Source organism: Branchiostoma floridae, chromosome 14 (assembly GCF_000003815.2).
Source record: "Branchiostoma floridae strain S238N-H82 chromosome 14, Bfl_VNyyK, whole genome shotgun sequence".
Taxonomy (NCBI): Eukaryota; Metazoa; Chordata; class Leptocardii; order Amphioxiformes; family Branchiostomatidae; genus Branchiostoma; species Branchiostoma floridae.
This window is the reverse complement of record NC_049992.1, coordinates 4,056,616-4,082,771: the sequence shown is the minus strand read 5'-3', so window position 1 is coordinate 4,082,771 and position 26,156 is coordinate 4,056,616. Positions and strand designations below refer to the sequence as shown.

At 42.9% G+C, this 26,156-nt stretch overlaps 5 protein-coding genes and 1 long non-coding RNA gene across 8 annotated transcripts in view; 4 read left to right on the top strand and 2 right to left on the bottom strand.

The window, feature by feature from the left end:
- Positions 1-10,369, top strand: part of LOC118429902 — a 17,349-nt gene extending 6,980 nt beyond the window's left edge. Inside the window, exon 2 of the mRNA XM_035840529.1 lies at positions 8,811-10,369. Within this exon, the coding sequence (XP_035696422.1) occupies positions 8,855-9,841 (987 nt within the window). The 5' untranslated portion in view covers positions 8,811-8,854 and the 3' untranslated portion in view covers positions 9,842-10,369. The remainder of the gene's footprint in view (positions 1-8,810) is intronic.
- On the top strand, positions 579-4,888 carry LOC118429893 (probable inactive protein kinase DDB_G0270444). The gene is made up of 11 exons (XM_035840519.1): positions 579-1,655; positions 1,931-2,188; positions 2,320-2,581; positions 2,764-2,875; positions 3,159-3,274; positions 3,566-3,699; positions 3,807-3,839; positions 3,988-4,126; positions 4,237-4,439; positions 4,581-4,654; positions 4,763-4,888. Exons 1-10 carry the CDS (start codon positions 1,044-1,046, stop codon positions 4,623-4,625), a joined length of 1,914 nt encoding a protein of 637 aa, XP_035696412.1. The 5' UTR covers positions 579-1,043; the 3' UTR covers positions 4,626-4,654; positions 4,763-4,888.
- LOC118429907 lies at positions 5,296-8,004 on the bottom strand. Of its 3 annotated transcripts, XM_035840537.1 has the most exons (5): positions 7,599-8,004; positions 6,945-7,211; positions 6,565-6,828; positions 6,291-6,367; positions 5,296-5,413 (listed from the first exon to the last, which is right to left on the bottom strand). In XM_035840537.1, exons 1-5 carry the CDS (start codon positions 7,737-7,739, stop codon positions 5,404-5,406), a joined length of 759 nt encoding a protein of 252 aa, XP_035696430.1. In that variant the 5' UTR covers positions 7,740-8,004; the 3' UTR covers positions 5,296-5,403. The 3 variants fall into 3 exon arrangements, with proteins under 3 accessions (XP_035696430.1, XP_035696429.1, XP_035696428.1); XM_035840536.1 differs by lacking the exon at positions 5,296-5,413 and having other exon boundaries at positions 6,120-6,367; XM_035840535.1 differs by lacking the exon at positions 5,296-5,413 and having other exon boundaries at positions 6,242-6,828.
- Positions 10,370-10,776: 407 nt separating the features above from the next.
- Positions 10,777-12,523, top strand: LOC118430934 (microfibril-associated glycoprotein 4-like). The gene is made up of 3 exons (XM_035841962.1): positions 10,777-10,785; positions 11,216-11,306; positions 11,737-12,523. Exons 1-3 carry the CDS (start codon positions 10,777-10,779, stop codon positions 12,519-12,521), a joined length of 885 nt encoding a protein of 294 aa, XP_035697855.1. The 3' UTR covers positions 12,522-12,523.
- Positions 12,524-13,964: 1,441 nt separating this feature from the next.
- LOC118429916 lies at positions 13,965-15,575 on the bottom strand. The gene is made up of 3 exons (XR_004832810.1): positions 15,418-15,575; positions 14,517-14,640; positions 13,965-14,067 (listed from the first exon to the last, which is right to left on the bottom strand). It is a non-coding gene; the product is annotated as an uncharacterized LOC118429916 (long non-coding RNA).
- Positions 15,576-15,883: 308 nt separating this feature from the next.
- Positions 15,884-25,544, top strand: LOC118429901 (protein DDI1 homolog 2-like). Its single transcript, XM_035840528.1, has 8 exons — positions 15,884-16,148; positions 17,762-17,992; positions 19,520-19,646; positions 20,208-20,335; positions 20,990-21,118; positions 21,559-21,662; positions 22,352-22,541; positions 24,347-25,544. The coding sequence occupies exons 1-8, from the start codon at positions 15,884-15,886 to the stop codon at positions 24,451-24,453; spliced, it is 1,281 nt and encodes a 426-aa protein (XP_035696421.1). The 3' UTR covers positions 24,454-25,544.
- The last annotated feature ends 612 nt before the right edge of the window (positions 25,545-26,156 follow it).

Here is a 26,156-nt window from a genome sequence, read left to right as displayed (position 1 = left end):
CTTTGGTTTGGAAGGAGTGATGGTTGTTACCTCATGTAACCAAGGACGTTATATATTGATGTAACCGCTCCTCATTAACCGCTCCTTGCTCTCTTTGTTCAGGGACTGAACGTATACAGCATACTTGAGGGTAACCGTACGGCTATATCAACAGGAAACTAGCCTGGTATCCAGCCGTAATATAACTATATTACGGCTGGATACCAGGCTAACAGGAAACCGCTGGTTGAGGTTGCTAAAATCATGCTATTGCCCACTACCGTATTACTGCCAGTGTGACCCGGAAACAGTCGAGCCTCGCCATATATAACGGACACCTCGAAACCCCCATATGGTGCGTATTTTGGCTTGCTAGCAATGGCGAAACCCATAGGAAATCCTGGGAAAATCGGTCAACTTTAACTCGATGAATCTCCTTCCTCTCATATGAATATATCGTCTAATGAACTGCAGTTGCTTGGCCATCTTGTCCTGATTTGTACAACACCTTATTTTGCCTGATTGGACAGATTGCGGCTGAACTATCAAGTTTTTCCGTGACGATGTCTTGTGCCTCTTTTCGGCGGTCAACAGTGTGTCCTGCTTCATGTTTTGCTATTCAGTGAGCTGTTTTTGGAGCACGTTTGGTCGTTCGTTGATGACTGAGATGTCTAAAGGTATGCATGAGTTTACTACAAGCTGTGGTATCCCAAATAATTGAGTTAATAAAGATAAAATGTGGTGAAATACCTTTGATTGTGTCATTTTGTCTCGTAACATACTTGCCCCCCTCCCCAGTTAGACGTAAACAAAGCATATATCGGTAATTTTCTAGACTGAAACCATGGGTATCCTTTCCATTCTCGGTGGGAATGATAGACAAGTTATGTGACCCCAACAGACCCATGTCCCATGAGTAGAGGGATATAGTAGATCGCGCGCAATTTTGGCTCATTCAGTCAACGGTTTCTTGAGAGGAGCAGCTCTCTCCCGAGCTCTCTCTCTCATATTATTAGGACTTCCCTTCCAATCCTATCCTGTCTTTTTCGTGGTTTGAGGCCAAAATGTGCTACTGTAGTTACGTCATTCTTGTTCTCCTGCTGCTGATGGCTGGGGATGTGGAAGTAAACCCAGGGCCAGGACAAGATCCATTTTCCACATCAAACTTTTTCAAGTTCAAGATCGCAGGTCTGCAGCATGAGGTACAGCAGGCACAACAACAACAACAACAACAACAACAGCAGCAGCAGCAGATGTATCAGCAGGTTCTGTACATTCCTGTTGCTCAACAAACGCAGCATGTTCCTCAAGCAGCGCTAAATGAGGAAAGACAAAGGCGACTAGAAGCTGAAGAGAGCGCAAGAAATCTTGAGAGACAGTTGCGGGAATGTAGAAGACAGGTTCAGTTAGCAGAGAGAGCGTTAAGGGAAGAAAGAGGTGTGGCAGCCAGAGCCAATGAAAGGGTTGCGGAAGTGGAAAGACGCGTGGCCGAGTTAGAACAGAGGGTGAAGTCCAAGAAGGAGGTCAGGCAGAAGAGATCTAGCTTTAAGAAGATGGGATCAACAAAACCATCCAGTCAGTTAACCGCAAGTGGGAACAAGAAGAGGAAACAAGCGTACAAGGCTAGGCTGAATCATACCTTCCGCAACTTTCACACAGACGTGAAAAAAGCAAGGGTAAGGAATTTTGACAGAATTGTTCGTATTTTTCTTGTTTGCATTATCTATCATCATCATATACTCTATTATTCCGTTTAACTGACTGGTTTATTATGCAACAAACATAAAGAATTGGAACTAATATACTAGTAATATATGTTACATATTTGATTTCACCTGGCCATGGATATGGATGGTAAGTTATCATTTATAGCATACAAATCTGGGAGTAATTGGAGATAAATTTGTCATAACCAATGAAAAAAATAAATTTTGTAACTTCTATGATACAGGTTGAACTGTTCCTGGAAGGCCACAACAAACCGCACATCATCAAATGGGAAGAGAGGGAGCCTTCTTCACCTCAGCCCTCCCAGGACAGTGACAAGACCAGGGAGGTGCAAAAGTGGCTAAGAGTGAAGGACAAGTTCACCATCTCCGATGAGGGCTACCATGAGATCCGGATGATGGATCAAGCCAATGTGCCACCATTGTACAGAGTGATTGAGGAGAGGGTTCGCCAGAACAAAACAATTGACATCATCACAGAGGTAAGATGGCTAATCTTGGTACTTACTGCAGCATTTTCCTGTGAATGTTTCAATGTTGGTGTTGCTGTAAAGAAATCTGCACTATGACTCACGATTTAAAAAAAAATTCTCTTGTACTATATACACTGTAGGCCAATAACAACATGGCCAGGCGTCCAGTGAGGGAGCTGCTGAAAGAACTCCTCAAACATCCAAAGTACGGTGGAACTGTCAGTGACCAGATTTCGGTAAGATTTTCTGGGGATGGAAGGCAAGTAACAAGGAACAACAGAATCGGTGCAGTGATGGGTACTCTGCGGATTGTGCCAAACCGCAACACCATCAACGAAGACACGCCGAGTACCCGGCTGCACCATACCATCAATGAAGAGGCCTCCATTTTTGTTTATGAAGGTGAGTTTTGTAACAGTTACATAAATCTGTGACATACATTAAGCATTTTGTTTTTGTGTTTTTTTGTGTAACATTCTATAAGACATATGTACACTGTTTTGTTTTTAATCATGCCAGCCTTACCGGTTTTATACAGACAACAAGGAATGTAAGTTAACATGTTTCTACTTCTTGATCATCAGGAGGAGAGGACCATGAGGTGCAGAAACAGACTGCAGCCACAGTGTACCAGGAAATCAAGGACATCAGGGAGAATGGTCTAATCATTGGAAGCAAGACAGTCAAAGTGCAATGGTATGTACATGTCTTTATTTGTTCATCTTAAGAAATGACTGGGTCATATTGATTTCCAAAGGAGCTTAGTGTACAAAACAAAGATGACAGTGCAAAGTATGCATAATGATTGTTTATAGATGTATCTCACAGATTCAACAGACATAATAAAGCTACATGTACACTCTATCAAATCTTTGCTAGCACAGGTAAAATCTTGATTCAATTTCCAGCCTTCAGTATAAGACAATGTTAAATCTACTCTATTCAACATTATTTGTTTTCTTTGAACCATTAAACATAGGTACCTCACGGCAGACTGGAAGTTTCTGGCCATTCTACTTGGCTTGAACCAAGCCAACAGTAACTCCTTCTGCCTATGGTGCCATTGTACGAAGGACCAGATATGTAACTTTGACAGTAAGTACATGTAGCTATGCTTATATCTTAGCAGTTAGTTTAGTAAAGGAGCATACAAGATATCAATGTCACTGTGCCATATGCAGAGCCTTATAGCTATTACATGTACTAGACAAATTCATGATTTTTATACTGAGACACAGGATATGGACTGAAAACACTATGCTGTAATACGTGCACACAATTAACTACTGTACTTGTTATTTTGTTAAACTTTCATATTAGGGTGATATCGTGAAGCAATGAAGCATTGAATTACCACAAATTCAAAATTGTTTTCTTTACATGCAGTACTAAACTGGGACATACAAAGGAAAGTGGGGGACCACACTTGCTTGATCGGCCAGAGGGAGCACAAAGGACACATCCTGACTCCCCTGGTCGACTTCAAATTTGATGCGATCATCCCTGATGTGCTGCACATGGTATGTCTCCAGTAAAGAATTGTGTCTTTTTTTTTCAACATCAAAATTAATCCCCAATATTTGCTTTGTCCAGCGTATATAACATATGTGACTTCTGTATGTTTCAGGGCATGAGAATCAGAGGGAAGCTCTTCAACCAGGTAATTGATTTAGTATATTCATGTTGTTTTCTACACAGTTTTACTATGTACCCAAGTCCTTTCATTTGTAGAATGCTCAACTTATTTTGATCTATCCTTTAAACAAGTACTTTTATTGAAGTCATTATTTTGATCTATCTGTAAACAGGTAGTTGTGTGGGCCATAAATCAAAGACGAACAAAGGAGTTGGCGGCCGCAATGAAGGAGACCGGTGTCCCCTTCAGATTGGTGGAGGGGACAGGAGACGACGGAAAGGGCTCCATAAAAACATGGACACAGCTGAATGGTAAGAATGATGTACTGCATGTTTTCAAACATTCTACAACTTTCTCACTTAAGTACTTAATCATGTACAAACACAAAAAAAACTGGGCTAACAATCATTACCTTTTACAGCAAAACAACTAGAGCGTGTGTTCCACAAGCTGAACCTTCACGCGGTCCTCACTGATAGGTGGAGCGCTAATGGGATATCAGTCGCCAGCCTGAATGTGGCTAAGCTGAGGACTGAGCTTCAGAAGCACGGTGTGGAGATACCCAGCAAATCGAAGAAGGCTGACCTGGTCAGACTACTTACAGATGCCCTGGACAGTGACCAGGTATCTAAAAACTGTGATTATTGATTTTGTTTAAACAAAACAGCTGATTTTTACATCTGTTAATATGTCATTGCCCAGTACTTCATGAACAGACATCATGATTTGTAGACTACATGTACATCCAATTGCATTTTTTGACAGCTTCCACTACCTGAGGATGATGATGATGATGAAGAAAAATCCTGATTGTGGATAACATCATCCAGCTTTGGAAGGTAAGTTGTTGATTCATATTCATATCTATGATGATAGTGATACAACATGGAATCTGACATTGTGCATATCTACATTGCTATCCCTAATCCATATATTTGCCTTTACAGGATTTTGAGGAGCTGGCAGTTGCCATGAAGGCTGCCCCAGGTGCAGCTGGCCACCTGACCCACACAGTATTCAAACAGAAGGCAAGGGACTGGGGCACATTCTTCAGGAGAGTGACATATGATGAGGTTAGTCCTACTGCTAACAGGTGGTTAGGAAAAGTTGATCTATGAATATTAAAACAATGTTGTCAACACTGTTTCTTACTGTCTTTAATTTCTTTGTTTCCATTGTTTTCAGCATGTCACTCCATACATACATGCCATGGTGTATCATGTGCCCCAGTTCCTGGAAAAGTACCACTTCATCAATGACTTATCCTGCGAAAGTGTAGAACAGGTATGCATAATGTATTACATTGAAGTGAGATGCACATGTATCTTGTTGCATACATGTATTACATAAAAGTAAGTGCTATACTATATACTAGTATATAGCATTGCCAGAACGTTTGAAAAAGATATGCCTTACTATGTATAAAAGTTCCTGTTAAGGTACACTAAGGTTATTTACTAAGAATGCTATTTCTGTCCTAGAAAAATCATACACAAAACCGCCGATTCCATCATGGCAGCCAGAGAAGTGGCCGAGGCTCCAAATGGACAGTCCAGGTATGCTGATGTCTACTTTGGCTTTTCTGTCATCACCTTCCTCTGGACATGAAACAGAAAAAACACACACTGATGATGATGACAAACACACATCATAATATGTCTCAATCTGAATTTGTACAGGTCATGGAATATGAAAATCGAGATCTGTATGCGGTGGTCCACGAGCTGGACCGAAAGAAGGCGAACATGGGGCCGAATGCGGCACAAAGGAGAGCCACCATGCAAGGTTTGTCAGATATAATATACAATTACAAATGAGACTGGCTGAAACTGCCTACCTAACATCATACAATTGTCATATAGCAGCTGCAACATGTATCAGCCTTCTAGTTTCAGTTTACTTCTATGCCATCAATCCCATCTACTTTACCTATCTACTGACATATGGCCTGTGTGCTGTAAATTTCAATAAGAAATTACAAGTGAGATTCCGATAATGTATACAAATTCTGATAATTTATACAAAGTCAAAGATTTTTTTCATTCTTTTGACAGAAGAGCAGCAAGGAGAGGAAGAGGTTTTTGTACCGCAGGGTGAGGATGAAGATGAGGAAGGAGATGAGGAAGGAGATGAGGAAGGAGAGGAGGAAGGAGATGAGACGGGAGAGGAGGACGGAGAGGAGGAAGGAGAGGAGGAAGAAGAGGAGGAGGAAGAAGAGGAGGAAGAATTTGTACCGCAGGGTGAGGAGGAAGATGAGGATGAGGAAATCTTCGAAGAAGATGATGATGATGACGCATAATGTTATGCTATATACCAATTGTCAAAGTTTTTAACTTTCTTCATATTGTTTATATTGTAAATTTGAAAGAGCATTATGTATACATGTATTGTCACTGTTTTGTTAGTATTCAATTATATCCCAGTGATCTTTCCTCTTGTAAAGTGTAAGGTGACTAATAGATACACAACTGGTACCTTTTTGGGTGGATGGTGTTCACAAGTTCTCTTCTCAGAGTGAAGGAGAGCCATCCTTGATCTAGATGCTGTGTCTCCTGTACATATATGTGAAGAAAATGTATCAGTAAATTGACTTGTAAATTAGTTTGATGTGTATTGATATTAGGAATTGGAATACAATAATTGTGCAAGAAAAGAATAGCTTTTCAATGGGTATATTGTGATGTATCATTACAACTATGCTTTCTTCTAGCATTGTATGTTTGTTTCTGGGGTAAACAGTCAAGTGTACCTTTGGACAGCACTGGGAAGGGCGATGTCCCTCTGCACCCTTGTGTGTGCACCTGGGGCATTCAGAGTGGTCATACTTGACCACAGGTCTGTAGCCCCAGGTGACACTCACTTCTGTCACCTTGATGGCAGAGGATGACTTCAGTGGCTTCTGATGCCATCCTCTGCCAAGCATCGGGACGAGCTCTTTTGGGTAGCAGGTGAACTCCTCTTTCTGTCCTGAGGGGCCCGGCTTCCACCCATAGATCTTCAGAGGACGAAAGTGCTGAAATAAGGAAGATGCAATTTTATGAGGATTGTAATGCTGTAACTGTTTTATTAGGTTATGATGAATAATATTCAGCAATATCAATGATCAATGATGGAAAGCAGTGTGTTTACCTTGTCAAACTCGTCACACGGGAAGGGGATGGTGAGGCTGGCCTTGGTGGTGTACTGGCCAGCCCTATGACTGCCCTTTCCTAGGGCAGAGAGAATGGCCGTCTTCAGGTACTGGACCTGAAGGGGCACTTCCTCCTGAATCACCCCCCTACCCAGAGCAGTGGCCTCCCTGTAGTGATACAGGTAGGCCTCCAACTCTGGGTTCTCCTCGAGGGGGACCCAGGAGTACTGCTGCCCAGGCCAGCTCCCTGCCCACTTTACCTTTACCTGTAAATTGAAGGAAATGTATAGTGAAATTGAAAGTCCCTTCTGACTGTAGAATTTGACATGACCTCATATTTTGTGTCACCCTCTTTAAAAAGATTACAACATGAAATATGCATTTTAGGGATACATGTTGTCTGCCTGTCATTTATATATTATAAGGTAAGTGGTGATGGCATAGAATATCACATACCAACTTCATGCACACGAGTCTGGATAGATCACGTGACACCACTCACATTGTGCCCAATCAAGTTAATTCCAATTAAGAATATACCACTATGAATACTTCCATTGTACACAAGGTTTGTATGTTCAAGTTATTTTAGAGATTCTTGTATTCAAAAATACTTTGAACAATCAGTAAGCAACATAGACAGTGAAACCTACCCAAACTTTGCCTCCTCTGTCCTCCTCGGAGACAACATTTGCCACCGAATACAGTTTCGGTGGCTTTTTCTTGTGTCTCCTCAAAATCCTGCCGAGATCCTTGTCTCCCAAATAGTCCTCACCAAAGGGAAAGTTCGCCATTTGGGGAAATATTTTCCAGACTTGAGCTACAGTACTGAAGGCAAACACGTGTGTGTGGAGGTGACCTTAAAGTAATAGGGGTGACCCCGAAAGTAGTAGGGGTGACCCTGGAGGACACAGGTTGTCAGTCACCGCGCTCCCTGAAGATAAGCTTAGCCACGCCTGGCGGACCATATACGGTATGTTCCAGGCAGTCCGTCATGTATACAATTAACTTCCTCCTAGCCTGCCGACTAAGGTTACCCGGTCCCCAGCATCTTGTAGTGGGCTGAGCAAAAATTGTTGCTGATGAGAACAGGAGGTTTCTCCAGACAAGTTGGTTGGTTGAAAACTAGACAAGAGAAACGTGTTTTGGGTGAAAATGGACAGGGCTGTTTCGATGCGTCGTCTGACAACAAGTGGAAGCTCTATAGCTAGGTGATTGCCCGACCGGGTTTGTCTGTACTGTATTGAGCCACGTACACTTTAAATGACCCACATACTATAAGTATAATCTAAATTTAGAATGTGGGTCATTTTACGTATGGTGAAAAGAGTAGCCCAGGGGCCAGTCTGAAGTGAGCGGATCACTCGCGTTCCGGTCTGCCTGCGATAGGGAATGTTCCCGAGCAGCTATGTGACTACCCCCTGCTTATCATATTTGTTACACCCCTGTCACATTATCTACGATCTTCGGGCGTATCGATGGAAGATCGGCCATATTTTAGATCGACAGAAGGTTGCGCGTATTTTTCACCCGAAAACCGTCCCTGTCACATATAAGCCATACTTTGTACTTTGTACAATTGTTGTGCAATAAAGTTATTCTATTATAAGCGAGGCTCGGGCGATTGCCACAGAATCGTCGTCCCGATGATCGATTTTCGCCCGAAGATCGTGGATAATGTGACAGACTAGAGGTAGTAGGGAGATGATATTTTGCTTCAGTCATTTTCATGTAGCTCATAACCTTTTAAAGCGGCTGGTGGATCTTGGCCTTTTAAGTGAAAGAAAATACTTTCAGCAAACAATATTATGTAATATGTTTTAATATACTAGTATACGACCAGTTCTTCTTCCTCTCTTTTCTAGTGCGTTCATCATAGCAACTTAGACATAGACTGGCAAAGTGACCGATGGAGAGTCCCAACATGAAAGGCAGTACAGCGTGGGTAGGTGTGATGTTTCTGTTAGCTTCTGCAACCTTTGAGAGTCTGTCCAACGAGTTTGTCACCCTCTCTGGTAATGAAGGGATTCCAGGACTTCAGATTCTGTTTCTCAACCGACTTTCTCTTTTGATCATGGTCGCTGCAGCTTGGCCAATTGTCAGGCCTACAGTGACGGGGCTAACAGGTTACAAACAGATCGGACTTTTCCTTCTCGTCACTGCGTCTCATAACTTGGAATACGCACTCGCGTTCATAGCGCTAACCTTCGCAGATCCAGGGATCGCTCACACCATACGTAAAGGAACGAAGACAGTTCTAACAGCCATCCTCGGTTTTTATTTCCTTGGAGAAGTTCTCGGGCTGTTGGATTGCTTCGGCATATTCCTGAACTTCGTCGGTGTCGCTGTTATCGGATATTGTCTGATATTTGGAAGAAAACCCGTCAGGTCGAACGTTTTGACATTTCTTCTGCCAACGTTGGCGGCGGCCGTAGGAGCACCTCTAACCTTGCTCGACAAGATTCTAATTGACATGAAAGAGTTTCACATGCTTGTCCTCCTGCTCGGCATCTCGGCATCGGGATGTCTCTACCTACCCGCACTGACCTACGCTTTCGAGAACCCCGTGTGGAACATGTCTGTGCAAACTGTGGGGTACCTCATCGGCGTTAACGTGACCTACACTCTGGCGATAGTGACGTGGTACTGTGGCATTCGGTTGGAGGATGCGGGCGTGTCCACTGCCATCAAAGTCATCACCGTTCCCATCACCATCGCCCTGGACTATTTCTTTCTGTCTAAGATTCCAAGTACGATTAAACTTGTAGGCGGGGCGCTAGCTTTTGCGGGCTCGGTGATCATAAGCGTGGTCACTATTCGTAGACACCGGAAAACTGAAAAGAGGGCCGAACTAATGGAAGAACTCGGCTTTGATCCCCCCATAGAAGACAAGTGATGTCTACGCCATGTCTTACACCTTGCTCCTGTGGATGTGAAGAATGTTATTTGTAATTTTTAGACGTTGCTGTTAATCAGTGAGTTTTAAAGGAGAATTGCTAAATACATACTGTAGATAATGATTCAGCAGCAACTGGATATGATTTTGGAAACGGTGAGATGTTTAAGTTAGCATTCACTATATTTCGTCAGTGACACTGAGCAGATCTGTCGAAGAGCACACAGTGATGCCGTTGTTTAGCTCCTGTCAGCCCCGCATTTGGTTATATACAGTGGAACAATGATGGTGAAATGTAGTAAATCGGGCTCGGCAATATGGTCATAGGAACTCATGTATGTAGTCATGTTTGTTTGGGTTCTGCCTGCTGCCACTTTATAATATTTGAACACAACATTCCATTACTGCACAGATTGGTGGCATGTTTAAGTCAGCAATAAAAACAAACAAGTCTTTGTTGTCCAACTATGTACTATAGTGACCATTTGATTATAGAAACAGAAATACCCAGGATCGTGTGTTGTGTCTGCTGTTGGCTACGCACTTCACAATTTATATAATATACCGTTGAAGACGCCAGACATAACTGAACATACCAGTGGCATACTAGTATTCAAAGGTAATTTATTTTTCGTCGCCCAACTGCAATGAACACTTGGTTATACAAAGAGACGACTTTGGGGGAAATCTATTTTGATAAATGTGCTCAGCTAATGAGGAAAGGACAACACAACGGAATAATTCTCATGTCAAAAGCACAAATGTTGTTATGACACACAAAAAATGCACCCCAGCATTGATATTGATATTGTTATGATTAGTGCTGACAAGCCTTACAAAGACCTATATAAAGCCAGCAGTCTGGGTCTTAATAACAGAAAACCACTAACACTGATTCTCGACTAAAGAAGACACGCTTCATTGCGGAGGCCAACATGACTAAGGTAGGTTTGTACAGCAATTATTTCATTAAAAAAAAACTGGCAGTCTTCGTCTAACGTTGGTAGAAACACAAATGCTAAATTCCTTTAAGAGGTTGTTAAGCCCCGTTTACAAATCAAGATTTTAGCTCGGCCGAGCTCTAAATTACGAGGAGGTATGACCCTGATGCCGACGAAGAAACTTTGCCATTTGTTCGTATGCATCAAGTTCATGCCTTCTCGTAATTTAGAGCTCGCTGACACCTCGGCCGAGCTAAATTCTTGATTTGTAAACGGGGCTTTAGGACGGCTGGATTTCTCCTGCTATATAGACTTATTCCACACTCATTTATCAAGAACATAGTTGACATTTCTCGACTCTAAGAAACTACAATTTTTACCCTACCCTACCCTGTTACATAAAAGTAGCTTACTTAAACCTCTCTCATTCCAGATCAGCCTATCTCTCTACCTGTTGACCGGTACTTTGTTCCTGACCAGTCTCACATATTCTGTAGTACCTTCCCTGCAAGTACAAGTTCAAGGTACGACTGTGCATCCTGTAACGTTATTAACTGTACACATACATCTACAATAAGGAACTCGTACAATCCTAAGTTGATTTTTCTACAAGAACATGCCAATGGGATTGAATATTCGTTGTATGAAGACACCTTTTTTATTCATATTCCATTGCTACTGCACTTATTTTTATTGTTTTCGTTGTTACTTAAAATGTACTTCGCACCCATCAATTATTATCCTGTATTGGTTTTATGCAAATCACATGTCATGGGCGATGGGTTAGTTGAAACATTACTTTTCAACTGTTTTATGTACATCCGATTGAAAAAATGTGGTATAAAAAAAGAGCATTAATTTAAACGGAAACATTTTTTTCTGTAGTAAATTCAACTGTTTCTCTGCAGTTACACACTTACAAATCATTGTACATATATATTTCTATTTTCTCAGATGAAAGTATAAACCAGCAGTCAAATGGAAATGTGTACGAGACTCCCCAACTCGAGGTTGAGAGCCATCGGAATGATATGCCGCTTGGTGCTGCGTATTTCCACGACTGTGCAGCCCTCTTCCCTCTACTCTACTGGACCAGTGCAGTACAGGATGGAGTCTTCCCCATCAAACCTGAGTCTAACACTGACCACTTTGACGTCTTCTGTGACATGACTACAGATGGTGGGGGCTGGACTGTCATACAGAGGAGGTTCAACGGGACCCTTAACTTTGATAGGTTCTGGGCAGACTACAAAAATGGGTTTGGGAGGATCGAAGGGGAACACTGGCTTGGACTGGACAAGATACACAACTTGACATCCCAGAATAGCTATGAACTGTATGTGGAGTTAAGAGACTGGGAAGGCAACTTTACTTACGCTAAATATGATACATTCAGCATTGGGGATGAGAGTACAGGTTATACACTGCACGTTGGGGGGTACAGTGGGGATGCTGGGGACTCTATGGACTACAGTAATGGTAGGAAATTCAGTGCCAGAGATAATAATAGGGACAATGATGGGTTTAGCTCTGCCCACTGTGCCCAGGCACGTTCGGGCGGCTGGTGGTATTACGGCTGTACTTACTCTGGTATCAACGGTCCGTACTTCCAGCCAGAGGACTATCATGGTGCTGACACAGGGTGGGGTGTTTATTGGTACCACTGGAAAGGTTACTACTACTCACTGAAGGCCACCAAAATGATGGTTCGGCCTCGCAACTTTACCCGCAAACTGTAACTGTTACTCTGTTCTGTAAGTCTACACAATTTCTTTCAAAAGCGATGCAAATAGCTAGTTCCGATTACAATGTCATTATTCAAACTAGCAGCAGCCACTAATGACTATTTTGATCAAAATTCTCTTCAGCATATTATAATGTAAGGTTATAGATCATTGTTCTAAGACATCCACAATATTACATATTGGCTGTAAGAAATTTTATCTACTGCCTAGCTTAGCCTGATGAAATCGTGCTCCTAGCAGCCAGCGTTACAGTTGCCAGAGATTGTGTAAAACACAGGCTACTGCGTAGCTACATGTATGCCATTCATTGTGTCTGGTTTGTTTCTTTTGCAGACTCAGGTTGACGGTGATGAACATGTATTACAACATGTAACACACATACATTAGTGCAACAATGTGAGAAATAAAGAGACCTTGTCACTTTTGTAGTTATACAATATTTAATTCATAGGGGGACTGAGGGTAGCAGAAGTACATACAACTTGTGGTATCTGTCATCGTTTGATTCTTCATTACTGCCTGTTGGAATTCCTGCATAACTGTTACAGTATATTGTGTTATATAAAACACATCTGTGTGCAGCCTTGGCATTGTGTATGTGTGTTAATGGTTTTACAGCATTTAGATATGATGGAGTAGATCGCACAGTGGCTTCAGTGCCATTCGCACTGAAGCCACTCATTCAAGCTGAACTAATGAAAGAAAACTGGCAAGTTCATATCTCTATCAAGCATCTTAAGTATAATCAGATGACACAGCATAGTCAATAACATCCACACAGAAACATCTATCACAAATTTGCCATCCTAATCCTTGCAAAATCACATCCAAATTCATTTCACCTAGATAATCTGTAAGTGCAAACTTTTTGTATCTCTAGTTTCTGTAGACTCTATTAATCCCCCTCCTCCCATTCCTTTGGTGCAGTGACTCCACTACTCCTCCCCTTTGTGGATTGAGTCCACTCCTTCCCTCTCCTCTGTGCAGTGACTTACTCCTCCTCCTCCTCTGCCTCCTCCCCATGCCCATGGCCCCCGGTTGGTGCTGGTTCTAACTGACTGGCAGCAGCCACCTGATAAACCAATGAAACCTCAGACATTAGTATACTGTAGTATACTGTAGTGGATGGTTTGTAGCTTGTTGATAATATCATGTTACTTGCCATACATTGTACCAGTTGCTATCATTGTGCAATAAACTACTCTCCAAGCAGAGGTTGAGTCGCGTAGATATAGTAGTAGTCGGAAAAATTACAGCCCCGCTCCTCATAAGAGTACAATAAACATGACTTGACTTGGCATTTAGTAGTAAATAATAGAATGTTCCATTATAAATGCTGGGGGAATTAATTTTCAGGAAGGGTAAAAACACTTGATTGACGTGTGACCCTTACAAAAGGTGATGACCTGCCCCGATGAACACGATGTTGATTGCCCAATGATAAGCGTCATGCCAGGCTGTCACGTGGCCTTGACTTTGTCTCGGATGGAGCCGATGTGTGCCTGGTCTGCCACGGCCTGGCGGGCACTGGAGGCGTCACCTGAAAGCACAACACAGGAACTTAGAACATAAATAAGTAACATGCAAACCCTGACAGCTAAGGAAATACGTCTCTGCCAGACCTTCACAGCTACGTGCACCAATACTGATGCAACTTCATTTGGGAGGACACATTGTTAATGATTGTATATGTGTGTGTGTGTGTGTGTATGCCCATGTGTGTGTGCTAGCAAAGTATGCATGTGTCTGTATACACTTGTGTGTGTATGCATTGTGTGTGTGTTCATCTCTGTATGTGTGCATATGTGTGTGTGTGTGTGTTGGTATGTGTGTGTTTGTATGTTCATATGTATGCGTGTTATTTTGAGTATGTACATGTGCGTGTGTCTGCATGCATTTGTGTGAGTGTGTATGTATATGTGTGCACGTGTGTGTGTGTGTGCTTGTATATTTGTGCATGGATGTGCGTGTGTGCGCATGTAGACTTACCAGCAAGTTTTCTCCTGGCAGTGTGCAGCAGACGTCCTTGTCCGGCCGTAAGACTTCTGCTGGCCACAAGACCGCGGGCGGCGACAAGACGCAGGGCAGATCCAAGACTGGCCATCTTAGACAACTGCAGTGGAAGAATTAAAGATTGCTTTGATATTATTAACCTGGATGTATGAACTTCATTAACACATTATTGGTAATGTTGTGTACTGGCTGTTACCATATTTTATGTAATTTTCTCAGATATTATTCTACTTAGTTTAGAATCTTGAGAATTGAACATCGTGAGTCGTGACGTCCAACTGCCCCTTTCATACAATGCCTAAGATGCCCTTGATTATTTGACATGCAGACAGCAGCATAGTATAATATATATTACTGTAGTGTTAGTTCATTTTCACAGTCTTTTAGTGAGGAATTTTGCTCTTGAACTACCAGAAGGGCAAAGCAGATATCGTCCGCATTTGGAGAAAAATTGTAATACATTGAAAACGCATATTTCATGAAATTTTTTGCGGTGGATTGGTCACTGCGAAATTAAAACCACTGCTAGCATAATTTTCATTATTCACGGTACCTAATACTACTGGGTAATAGTGAGCCCATCAGTGACGTCACGTGGCCTCCACGCGTCAGTTGTCCGCCCTTGGTGGCGGACCGTTTTAGTCACAGCTGTTGACAAAGAGTCTGATTTTAGCCAGTCTCACCCTGAACTTGATCCTGACCTTAGACCGACCTGTCGATCCTGCATCACAAGGTCACACGACAGCAAAAATCATGGTCGTGTCGCAAGGTAACATGATATCCACACTTGGAACAAAAATCTTGGCTACAGTCTCCCTACATTCTATTATATGGTCTCAACAACATCTAGAATATTGTAAGCATTGTTCAAACCCACCTTTGAACCAAATGCGCAACTTTTAAGCCCCAAAATTTGAAACTGTAGCAGCAGCTCTGGAAGTTTCGACCACAGACCTTCCGCGTCACCTTGTGATGACCTTTCCCCTCTGACCTGCACCTACTTTACTGCCACAATCAGTCTCGTTCCCAGAGTGTTCCACAAAAAAGGCAGCGATATAAATTTGAGACTGGATAGAAAATTGACAAATATGTTGTTCCTGTTTTTGAAATTCAGGAACTTTCATTTTTCTGTTAAGTTTCGTCCAAATTCGTGAAGATCTGAAGCGGAGATCAGGATTAAATTCCGCCAGGTGGCGTTGTTGTGTCTTACCCTGGGTACGAGTGGGGGCATGCGTACTACCTATCGTTTGTTAGTGTCTGCTAAATCATCGTGATTTACCGTTTGTTTTCCTCATTTCGGGCAGTGTTTTTCCTCAACAGGACAGAGTTTTTCCTCAGCAATCATGAAGTTAACCGTTTATACTCTCGACGACAAGATGTTCACCCTTGACGTGGCGGCGGAACTTGAACTAGAGAACTTCAAAGCGCTGTGCGAGTTCGAATGTGGGGGGATCCCGGCTCGAGAGATCGCGATCCTGAACAACGGAGTTCCTCTCAGGGACGACAAGAAGACTCTGGGCGCGTTCGGACTGAAGGACGGGGATGTGGTGGTTCTACAGAGGATGAGGAACCAGCCGGCGGCTCCTCAGGCTCAGGCAGCCGCTGCAGGTGCTTTATTTCACGTTCATTCATTCATTCATTCATGACCATATCCTCCTTCTTCTTCTTTGTGTTGATAATTTGTATGGGGGAAGGGGTAATACTTTTCCATAGGCTTGCCAGGATCATGAGCTTGAGGTATTAGGACACAAGCTTATCAAAGGCTGTATTCCTCGGCTAGAATCTGATTGATTCATAGAATAGTACAAGAACAAATCTTCCTGTCAATACTAGTAGTGTAATAAAAGTCTTTTTTTGACAGGAACGAAATTTTAAAAAAAAATTCATTGACAGGAATACCCCAGTGATGATTTCCTCCATGACAATAAAAGAGTAGAGTAGAGTAGAGTAGAGTTCTTCAGGCTCAGGTAGGAACTGAAGTTCCAGTTTAGGCCGCTCTTTCCTTTCTAAGTCACTGACATCCCAGGTAATTGCGGATCGTCCAGGGCTCTAAAGTTGTAATACACGCTGTGCTTCTTCATGTGGTTGTCTAGTCTTTCCTTAAAGCAGTTTACACTTGGGGATGTCACCACCGGCTCTGGTAGATTGTTCCACCATGAGACAACTCTGATGCAGAAGAAGTGTGATCTTCTGTTACTTTTCGACGCTTGTCTCTTAATCCGGAGGCAGTGACCCCTTGTTCTTGTGCTCGTATTTAACTCAAACGGACATGAAGTGTCGTATATCCCATGTAGGAACTTGTAGGTGTTTATCAGGTCCCCCCTAAGTCTCCTATAGACCAGTGTAGGTAAGTTTAGAGCCTTCAGTCTCTCTTCATAGGGTAGACTTCTAAGGCCGGGAACTCTCTTCGTTGCTCTCTTCTGTACCCTTTCTAGATCCAGGGCCAGCTTCCATGTGTAGGGGGACCATGCAGGAGCCCCATACTCCAGCTGGGGACGAATGAGCGACTTATATAGGAGTAGGAACACCTCCTTATCTACATAGGCAAAAGTCCTCCATATGAGACCTGCGATCTGATTTGCCTTATTACAAATGTTGGATATGTGTTTGCTGAAACTCAGCTCCTTGTCAACAGTTATACCCAAGTCCTTTTCCTGTTGTGTAAATTCCAGTAGGGTACGAGTCTCATTATCCAACATTGAGTATGTGTAGTCAGGGTGTCCTTTTCCCAGTCTTATTACTGTACATTTCATGGGATGAAAGCTCAACTGCCATTTTATTGCCCAGTCCTGAAGTACTTGAAGGTCCCTCTGCAATTTGTTGCATTCTTCCCTTTGTACTACTGATCTATATAACTTAGTGTCGTCTGCAAAGAGCTTCAGCTTACTCTGCACAATTTCCGGCATGTCGTTGACAAATATAGTGAAGAGCACCGGACCCAGGACGCTCCCCTGGGGAACTCCGCTTGTTACTTCGGCCCATTCTGATTTTTCCCCATTGACACAGACTCTCTGTCTCCGTCCTGACAAAAAAGATTCAATCCAATTTAAAAGGTTTCCCGTGATCCCGTAGCTTTGTATTTTGGCTAATAGTCTCTTAATTGGTACTGAATCAAAAGCCTTGCGAAAGTCGAGATAGACCGCGTCAACGGGTGTTCCTCGGTCAAGCCACTCTGTCCACTCGTCTAAGCACTCCAACAAACTCTCCTCATTTTTCTTCAGGAGGTCTGCCTTTCCCAATGTTTGACTTTAGCAACATCCAAGTACCAGGCGCGTCATCATCATCATCACAGCAAAGGTCACAGCGCCCTCCGGCCCCGCCACCCCAGCGACCGGCCGATGAACCGGACCCAGCATCGCTCCTGGAAATGCTCAGGAACAGTCCACACGACAGGTCACTTCTCAAGGAGCGCAACCCTCCTCTGTCAGAAGCAGTGGAGGCTGGGGACTTAGGTACTGCCTACATCCTTCTTCGTCCGTCGTCCTACATACATACTCACACACATTTGTGCACCAGGGCTCTAGCCAGCGTCCGTTTTTCCGTCAATTTAAAAAAATTTTAAAACCAATCCGTCAACTTTGACGGACAAAAATCTAGTAAAAGCTCCTTGGTGGAAGCTACAGGCTGCTTGGGGACGCCGTCCACGGCCGTAAAAGCCACACACTGTTTGTTTTGCTATTGTTATGATTGTTGACAATGTGTGTTGGTGCCCTTTCGCAGACGATAATCTCATTAAAACCCGTTTTTCAAGGTCTCAGTTCAGTCTCTCTAACTCCTGGAATAGTGTTTTCGCGACAATGGGAATTGGCTGACGGAAAAAAAATGTCGAGCTGGCTAGAGCCCTGGTGTCCACACACACACATCTGCATGCACACACACACACATCTGCATGTACACACACACACACCCTCACACATACACACACACACACCCATTAACACTGAGGAACAAACAGTCCACACGACAGGTCACTTCTCAAGGAGCGCAACCGGCCACTGTCGGAAGCTGTGGAGGCTGGGGACTTAGGTAACACACACATACATACTCACAGTCACACACACACACTCACATGTGCATGCATACACACACACATTCACACACACACGCATCTGCATGTACACACACACACACACATACACATACACTAACACATACTCACACACACACACCCATTAACACTGGGGAACAGTCTGCATGACAGGTCACTTCTCAAGGAACACAACCCGCCACTGTTGGAAGCTGTGGAGGCTGGGGACTTAGGTACTGCCTACATACATAGTACTCACACACATGTGCACACACACACACATCTGCATGTACACACACACTCACACATACTCACACACACACACACACACCCATTAACACTGAGGAACAGTCCACACGACAGGTCACTTCTCAAGGAGCGCAACCCGCCGCTGTCGGAAGCTGTGGAGGCTGGGGACTTAGGTAACATCCTGCACATGCCTAGGCACATATACACACGCACACAATGTGCATACACACACGCACACACACACACATATGTGCATGCATACACACACACATTCATACACTAACACAGAGGAATAGTCCACACGACAGGTCACTTCTCAAGGAACACAACCCGCCACTGTCGCCAGTGTCAGAAGCTGTGGAGGCTGGGGACTTACTGTATAGGTACTGCCTATATACATAAACTCACGCACACACCATACACACACATACACACAAACACATATTCACGCACTAAGTTGAAGAGTTAAGAACAGTCTGCACACAGGAACGCATACCTCTGTCGGAAGATGTGGAGGATGGAGACTTAGGTAACACACAAACTCACATACACAATCTAAAGAGGTTGCTGAAGGAAAAGGATACATGTATATACATCTACATGTATCAAGTTTCTTGTTTAAGTATCAAGTTTGTTATTATTATCAATTTGTTTTTGACACAAATACATCAATGCTTATGACTTTGCTGTCTTCATTGTCCAGCCAAGTTTACAGAAGTGCTGACTCAGCAGCGTAAGGAGCGGGCCGAGAAGGAAGCTCAGCGAATCCGTCTCCTGACGGCTGATCCGTTCGACCCTGAAGTGCAGAGGCTCATTAACGAGGAAATCCAGTAAGTTCAATCTGGTCCCGGGTATCTTATTCTAGCACTGGATCACTCCTCTTACTCTTAGCTTAAGTCCTAGGAAAAAATGTTCTGTCTCCTGTTTAAATCTTGAAAAAAATAGGGTCATTATGTAGAGTGTATCCTCTTTATTTTGGCCCAAAGTCTAGTGATACAATACAGATTAATGATGGACAGCCACTCCATAAAGTATAGCTGAAGTGCACAAGGACACTTATATTGCCAATGTCAAACTTTAATTTTGTGCATAATGGTTAAAAATCTGTGGAGAATGTACTAGTAGGTTCTTATTGCTTCTATGCAGAAAAGTCTGGCATCTGTTAGTAGAGAAGTGATTGGCAAATTGCCTGAAATATAGGTGACAATTTGAATTCGTCATACTGCTAACTGTCACTAGAATAGAATGGATACAATTCCAGGAACTACTTAAACTTGTGTACATCATGTGTAGTGGACTTTTTTTATAGCATTTACTCATAACCATAAATGCATGTGAAACTTTTCCCGTTGCTTAGGGCTGAAGTATTGCATCTTTCTTTTTTACTACAGGCAGAAAAATATAGAAGAAAACATGAATGTAGCCATGGAAGAAATGCCGGAGAGTTTCGGACAGGTGGTGATGCTTTACATCGACTGTATGGTGAACGGGCATCCAGTCAAGGCATTCGTAGACTCAGGTACAAACAGTACTTATAAGTTATATATACCTGAATGCATATATGTTATAGACTAGACTGTATAGTGACAAAGCATTTCTGGACTTTGGTACAGATACTGTACTTTTAACGGAATGAACCAATGAAATCTAGAATTTTTTAGAATTTTTTTTCTTGCATTTTAGAAAGTAAGTTAATACATAAATAGAAAAGAAATAGATTAAAAGAACTGATACAAGCATAAGCCATGAGTCTCAAGTCAAATTATGGAGATCTGGAGGTTAACAAAGTTCCTTGTACTCAACCTAAGAGAACATACACACAACATATGTTGTGCATGCTACGGCTTGTCCCACCTGCCAGGAATGACAGATGAGCAAACTTACGGTGATCATCTGTCAGACTGTCACCTTGTTTAGGACTATTGACACCTGTGCTACAGTTCAAATTATAACCAGTCAGTATTGCCCTGATGATGGTCGCCGAAATATGGGCCAGATAATACTAATACATGTACTCTTTGGATGGATATAAACTGTGATTTGCCTACTTTATGAAACTATTCACGGATCTAGGTACTATTATACATATTTTACACAGACAACTCACTCAAACACGAAACACTTGCCAACATTGTAAAATGTTATATGACAGTTGTGCTCTTTTTTTTTGCAGGTGCCCAGATGACCATCATGAGTAAAGCCTGTGCAGAAAGGTGTAACATCATGAGGCTGGTAGACAAGAGATGGGCAGGCATCGCAAAGGGAGTCGGCACCCAGAAAATCATCGGCAGGGTCCATGTGGGTAAGGAACTTCTCTCATATTGGCCGGTATAGGTCAGTATAGCTGCACTTCGGCCTAAAACATCTTTGTACCTGTATGGCCGTTATAATTGCCCTTCGTGTAACAAACTAGGTTCACAGGTTCATGACACAGCAGCAGCTGGTAATATCTCACTGGACAACCTGTTACACCTAACCCTTTGCACATGTAGCTGCAAGCAAATAAAGTTGCCAGGTCGAAGTGGGTGGTAACGAGTTCCACTCTGCAATAGTTCGAGAGAAAGGCACATTTTTTAACACCTCAATGCTGGGTGGATAGCTGTGGTACTTGAGGGCATGACTGTATGATATGCAACAGGTCAATTCAGATGGTTGTATGTAATATTGCAACTGTGTTAAATTTGTTGTTGCAGTCTTAAGTGTGAAAAGTTTTCCTGAAAAACTTGTTTTTTGTCCCTACAGCTCAGATCCAGATCAGGACGGCCTTCCTGCAGTCGTCGTTCTCAGTGCTGGAGGATCAGCCTATGGACATGCTGCTGGGACTGGACATGCTCAGGAGACACCAGGTGATACCCCTTCCCACATACATGTACACACAGGCAAACACACACACACACACACACACATCCGCACATACATGCTGCTGGGGCTGGATATGCTCAGGAGACACCAGGTGATACCCCCCTCCCACATTCATGTACACACAGGCAAACACACACACACACACTCACCCTAGACACACATAACACACATACATGCTGCTGGGACTGGACATGCTCAGGAGACACCAGGTGATACACCCCTTCCCACATACACAGAGACAAGTACACACACACTCATTCTACACACTCATACAAACTCACACACACAAGAATCCCTCACACATAAAAAACCCACTCCTGGGGCTGGACATGCTCAAGAGACATCAGGTGACATCAACCTCCCTTAGATACATACAACTCACAATCACACACACATAGGTACACACACACCTGGACATGCTCAGGAGACATCAGGTGATACACCCTCCCCTAAATACACACACACACACACACACTGGTTAGTAGATATCTAAGTCACTAGAATTAGACGTCTTACCGAACGGCGATATGTTCACGTTGTCCTTCAACCTGCCAAGGCTCATACATGTGCACTTGAGCATGTCCATACATGAGTTAACTTAAGGTATAGTTATTGATCGTATCTACATGTATATGTACAAGACAGAGTTAAAAAACTCCCCCTTTCTCTGTAGTGCACGATCGACCTGAAGAAGAACATCCTGCTGATCGGGTCCAGCAACACAGAAACCCCGTTCTTGAGCGAGGCAGATCTCCCGGAGTGCGCACGGTTAAATCGCCAGGTCTCGGACAGTAGTCTGACCGATCAGGAGAGGGAAGACCGGGCTCTCGCTGAGGCCTTGGCCAAATCTGCGGAGGAAGCAGGTAAGAAGCAGGGCTTGTATCTCCTTTTGTACAGGGTTAAAGATGTCCTCTCGGATGGAACTTAAAAACAGAGGCCTAAAACAAAAATCTCATCACACAGTCATGAAAATAATAGGGACCTGTCCTGGTGTGAATGGATGAACCTAACATTCCGGTGCCAGGCAGCAGCTACTCACTCAAATTATTTACTCTAAAGTCAATGTCTTGCTGATGCATAACAAACAAACAAAAATCTAAAGCTGAAAGGCTCTTTGCCCTTGGCACAGGGTTTAAGATGTGTAGGATGTACTATAAGATATCTATAAGAATCATGGATATGTTCAATGTTGTTGTGTAGCACTTGTGTGTGGAGATGTTGTATGAAAGTTGCACTTGATGAAAGAGAAGTAAATATGAGAGGAAATGGATTGTCTGAGATGCACCTTGAATTTTGAACTCTGCAGTCAGGTTGTGGATCTGACCCTTGACCCTTTCTTCTGTCCTGTTTGTCTTTGTTCTGTCTCTCTCTCTCTCTGCCACGACACCACAAACACACATCAGGCAAGAAGCCCAAGCCTGCCCCCCTGCAGCCTGTCCCCCCTGAGCTGAGTGGGGCCGGACCCCCCCTCAAATCAGCCCCTCCAACCCTCCCATCAGGATCCGTAAGCAGCCATGATTTGGAACCCCCCCTCAGTGCCCCTCCAGTCTTACAGTCCTCAGAGACCACTGAACATCCTTCTAAGAACCCCCTAACTCAGCCCAGCACGCTGACCTCTTCCCAAGCTGCACCACCTGTGCAGGGGTCATCCTCAGCAGGGTCAAGGTCATCCGAAGGTCAGGTGAAGGACAGGAATGATGGCATCACGCCGGTGAGACAGGAGCTTGTAGAGCTGCAGGAGTCGGTGCAGAGACAGTTTCAGCAGGCAGACAGCAGGCTGGCCAGCCAGATGGGACAAATCTTAAAGGCACTGGGGGCCTTACAGGAGAGGTCTGCCAAGGAGTCTAAGAAGATGGCGGCTCAGCTGGCAGAGGTGGAGGAGAGGGTTAGGAGACTTGAAGGTGCCCAGACACACCTGGAAGCCTCAGAGAAGGTGACAGAAGGGGGCAAAGTGTCAGGAAAAGATTCTAATGATTCTAAAAACCTGGACAGTTTGGAGAAGAGATTGTCAAAGGTGGAAGAGTTTGTCCAACAGCAAACTTCAACAGAAGTGGAAGGGAAAGAAGAGTCCTCAAAGGCAGCACAACCTGATGATGATGCTGAAAAACAGACAGACAAGGACGAGTAGAAATCATAGTCAAAATCAGCAAAAACTACAAGACATTGAAATTGACAATTGCATTTATTAAGAATACATGAATTTAAATGCAGTCAATCTTGAAGGAAAAACAGAAATAATTGTAATATTTATGAAAATATCAATTTTTAATCATAAAGGAATACTAACTGTGTTTCAGGATGCGATTGCTTGGAATATTGACAAGAGACAAGATCTTACTTCATGTCTCAATTGTTCTTTTGTCATTGTCTCAGAAGCAATGAGCTGCCTGTTTTTGTGTTCAGTACATTTTTGTATATCAATGTGACAGTATACTCTCCCTTAAAACAGGCTCGACAATTTGTGATAGTGTTGATATTAACTTATACCCCCTTATAATACAGGTGCTCTGTAAACCGCTATGGTGGACTCAATTGTTCTGCAAACCCCTTTGATGGCCGCAGGTGTTCTGTACCCCCCTATGATGATACAGGTGTTCTGTAAAGCCCTTTGATAGCCTCAGGTGTTCTGTAAACCTCTATGATGGACACAGGTTTTATGTCCTTCCAGAACTGGCTGAGCTAAACTCACGAGAGGAAACTTCGGCCCGAGGAGAAAAGAGGAAAAGTACAGAGAATGATGTAGGCGGGCCAAGTAAGAAGACTGCAAGAAAATAGCAGCAGCCATACTAGAAGGACATATCATAAGGCAGCACCAATTTATCATCTTGGTTTGCAGGCATTTCTTAACGAACGTTCGACAAGCAGAACAGATGAAAAGAGAGGGCCAGGAGGAAAACTGGCATCTGACTATATCTACTTCACAAAAACTTTGTATACCAACATACAGACTTTACCCCAGACTTTGTTTTTATATTGAGATTCCTCTTTAGCATTATACAAGATCATGACAGTTTCTCAAGTACAGTGGATAGATTTTGGAAACAGTCAGACTTGAGGTAGCATCCACTTAAGCATCCATCATTGACACGAAGCCAGATCTGTGTATCAGCGAGTTTTTAACCTCTTCAGCATTGTTTTTTTTAAAGTCTGAGGGACAACAAATGACATTTGTATGGCCTGAAGCCTGTTCTAGGGCTTTAAAGGACATAAAACCTTTCATCATTGACATGTCTGTGTATCAGCAAGTTTTTGACCTCTTCAGCATTGTTTATGTTTTGAAAGTCTTAGAAACATTACAATTCTATTGATCAGCATGTTTTTAACCTCTTCAGAATTGTTTTGTTTTTTTAGTCTGAGAGACTACAAATGAAAGTAGTATGGCCTGAAGCCTATTCTAGGGCTTTAGTTTGAAGGACATAAAACCTGTACCTAAGCTGGAAAACACATTGCTTGCCTCCATACGGGACAGGACTTTAAACCTGTTTCCTGTTCACAGTACATGAAGTTGTTGCATGTAGTATACGACCCTTCTCTGTTTACAGTAGTCGTCTTAATGTATATCATACCCTGTACTATTTTCCATTTGCTCTTCTGTCTTCATGCTCTACAACTTTCTACATGTTCTTAAACAAGTTGAAACTGTTAAAATTTATTACTTACTGTTAGCTTACAGGATGATTTTAATGATAGCTATTGCTGTTATTGTTGTTGTTGATGATGATGTTGTGCTGTTGTGATAGTCATATTTGGTTGTAAAGTGCCAATTTTTCAGTTCCTGGTATAGTTAGAAAGAGTTGCATGTTTCCAAAAAGTAAAATACTAAATTGATGTTTGACCTGAGAATAAACTTGTTGTAAGAAAAGTCACTACTTGGGTTATTGGCATATTGCAATCTGTATGTTACAGATGTATGTTACAGATGAAAAAGACAAGTTAGGGACTGTAGGTAACAGAGTTCTTTGCTCAATGCATAATCACCTACTGATGGTCAGTTGACAGTTTGTCACCTTCTCCAAATTTTCGGGTGCAAGTTAGAAGCCGTCCGTTCAGGGCAATACTAACTGGTTCTCTGAAATGCACTACAGCTAGGTACTAAGAGTATCTAGCAAGGTAGGACCATTCAGTATTGCCCTGAGAAAGTTGACAGATCACCAAAATGGTATGTGTGTGCACTGGTTGTATATAAAGAGCCAACCTGTGTAACATTGTATTAATTTTGCAGATTTAGTGCTTGCACAAACGAGCAGAAGTATCCGTTTATTCATTTTACATGTAGCAAACATGTCATCTTTGGACACTTTCAAATTTACCAAGGGGGGGGGGGGGTAGAACCCAAACCTAAATGGAGTGTATATGATAGAAAAAAAAGTAAAGGAAATTGGCTGAGTCTGTGCAAGAGTCCTTTTCACTGGAAATTCAAGAAAAGAGTACGAGTAAAATCAAAGTTACTGTGCACTCCTCGTGAGGTATGAGGTAAA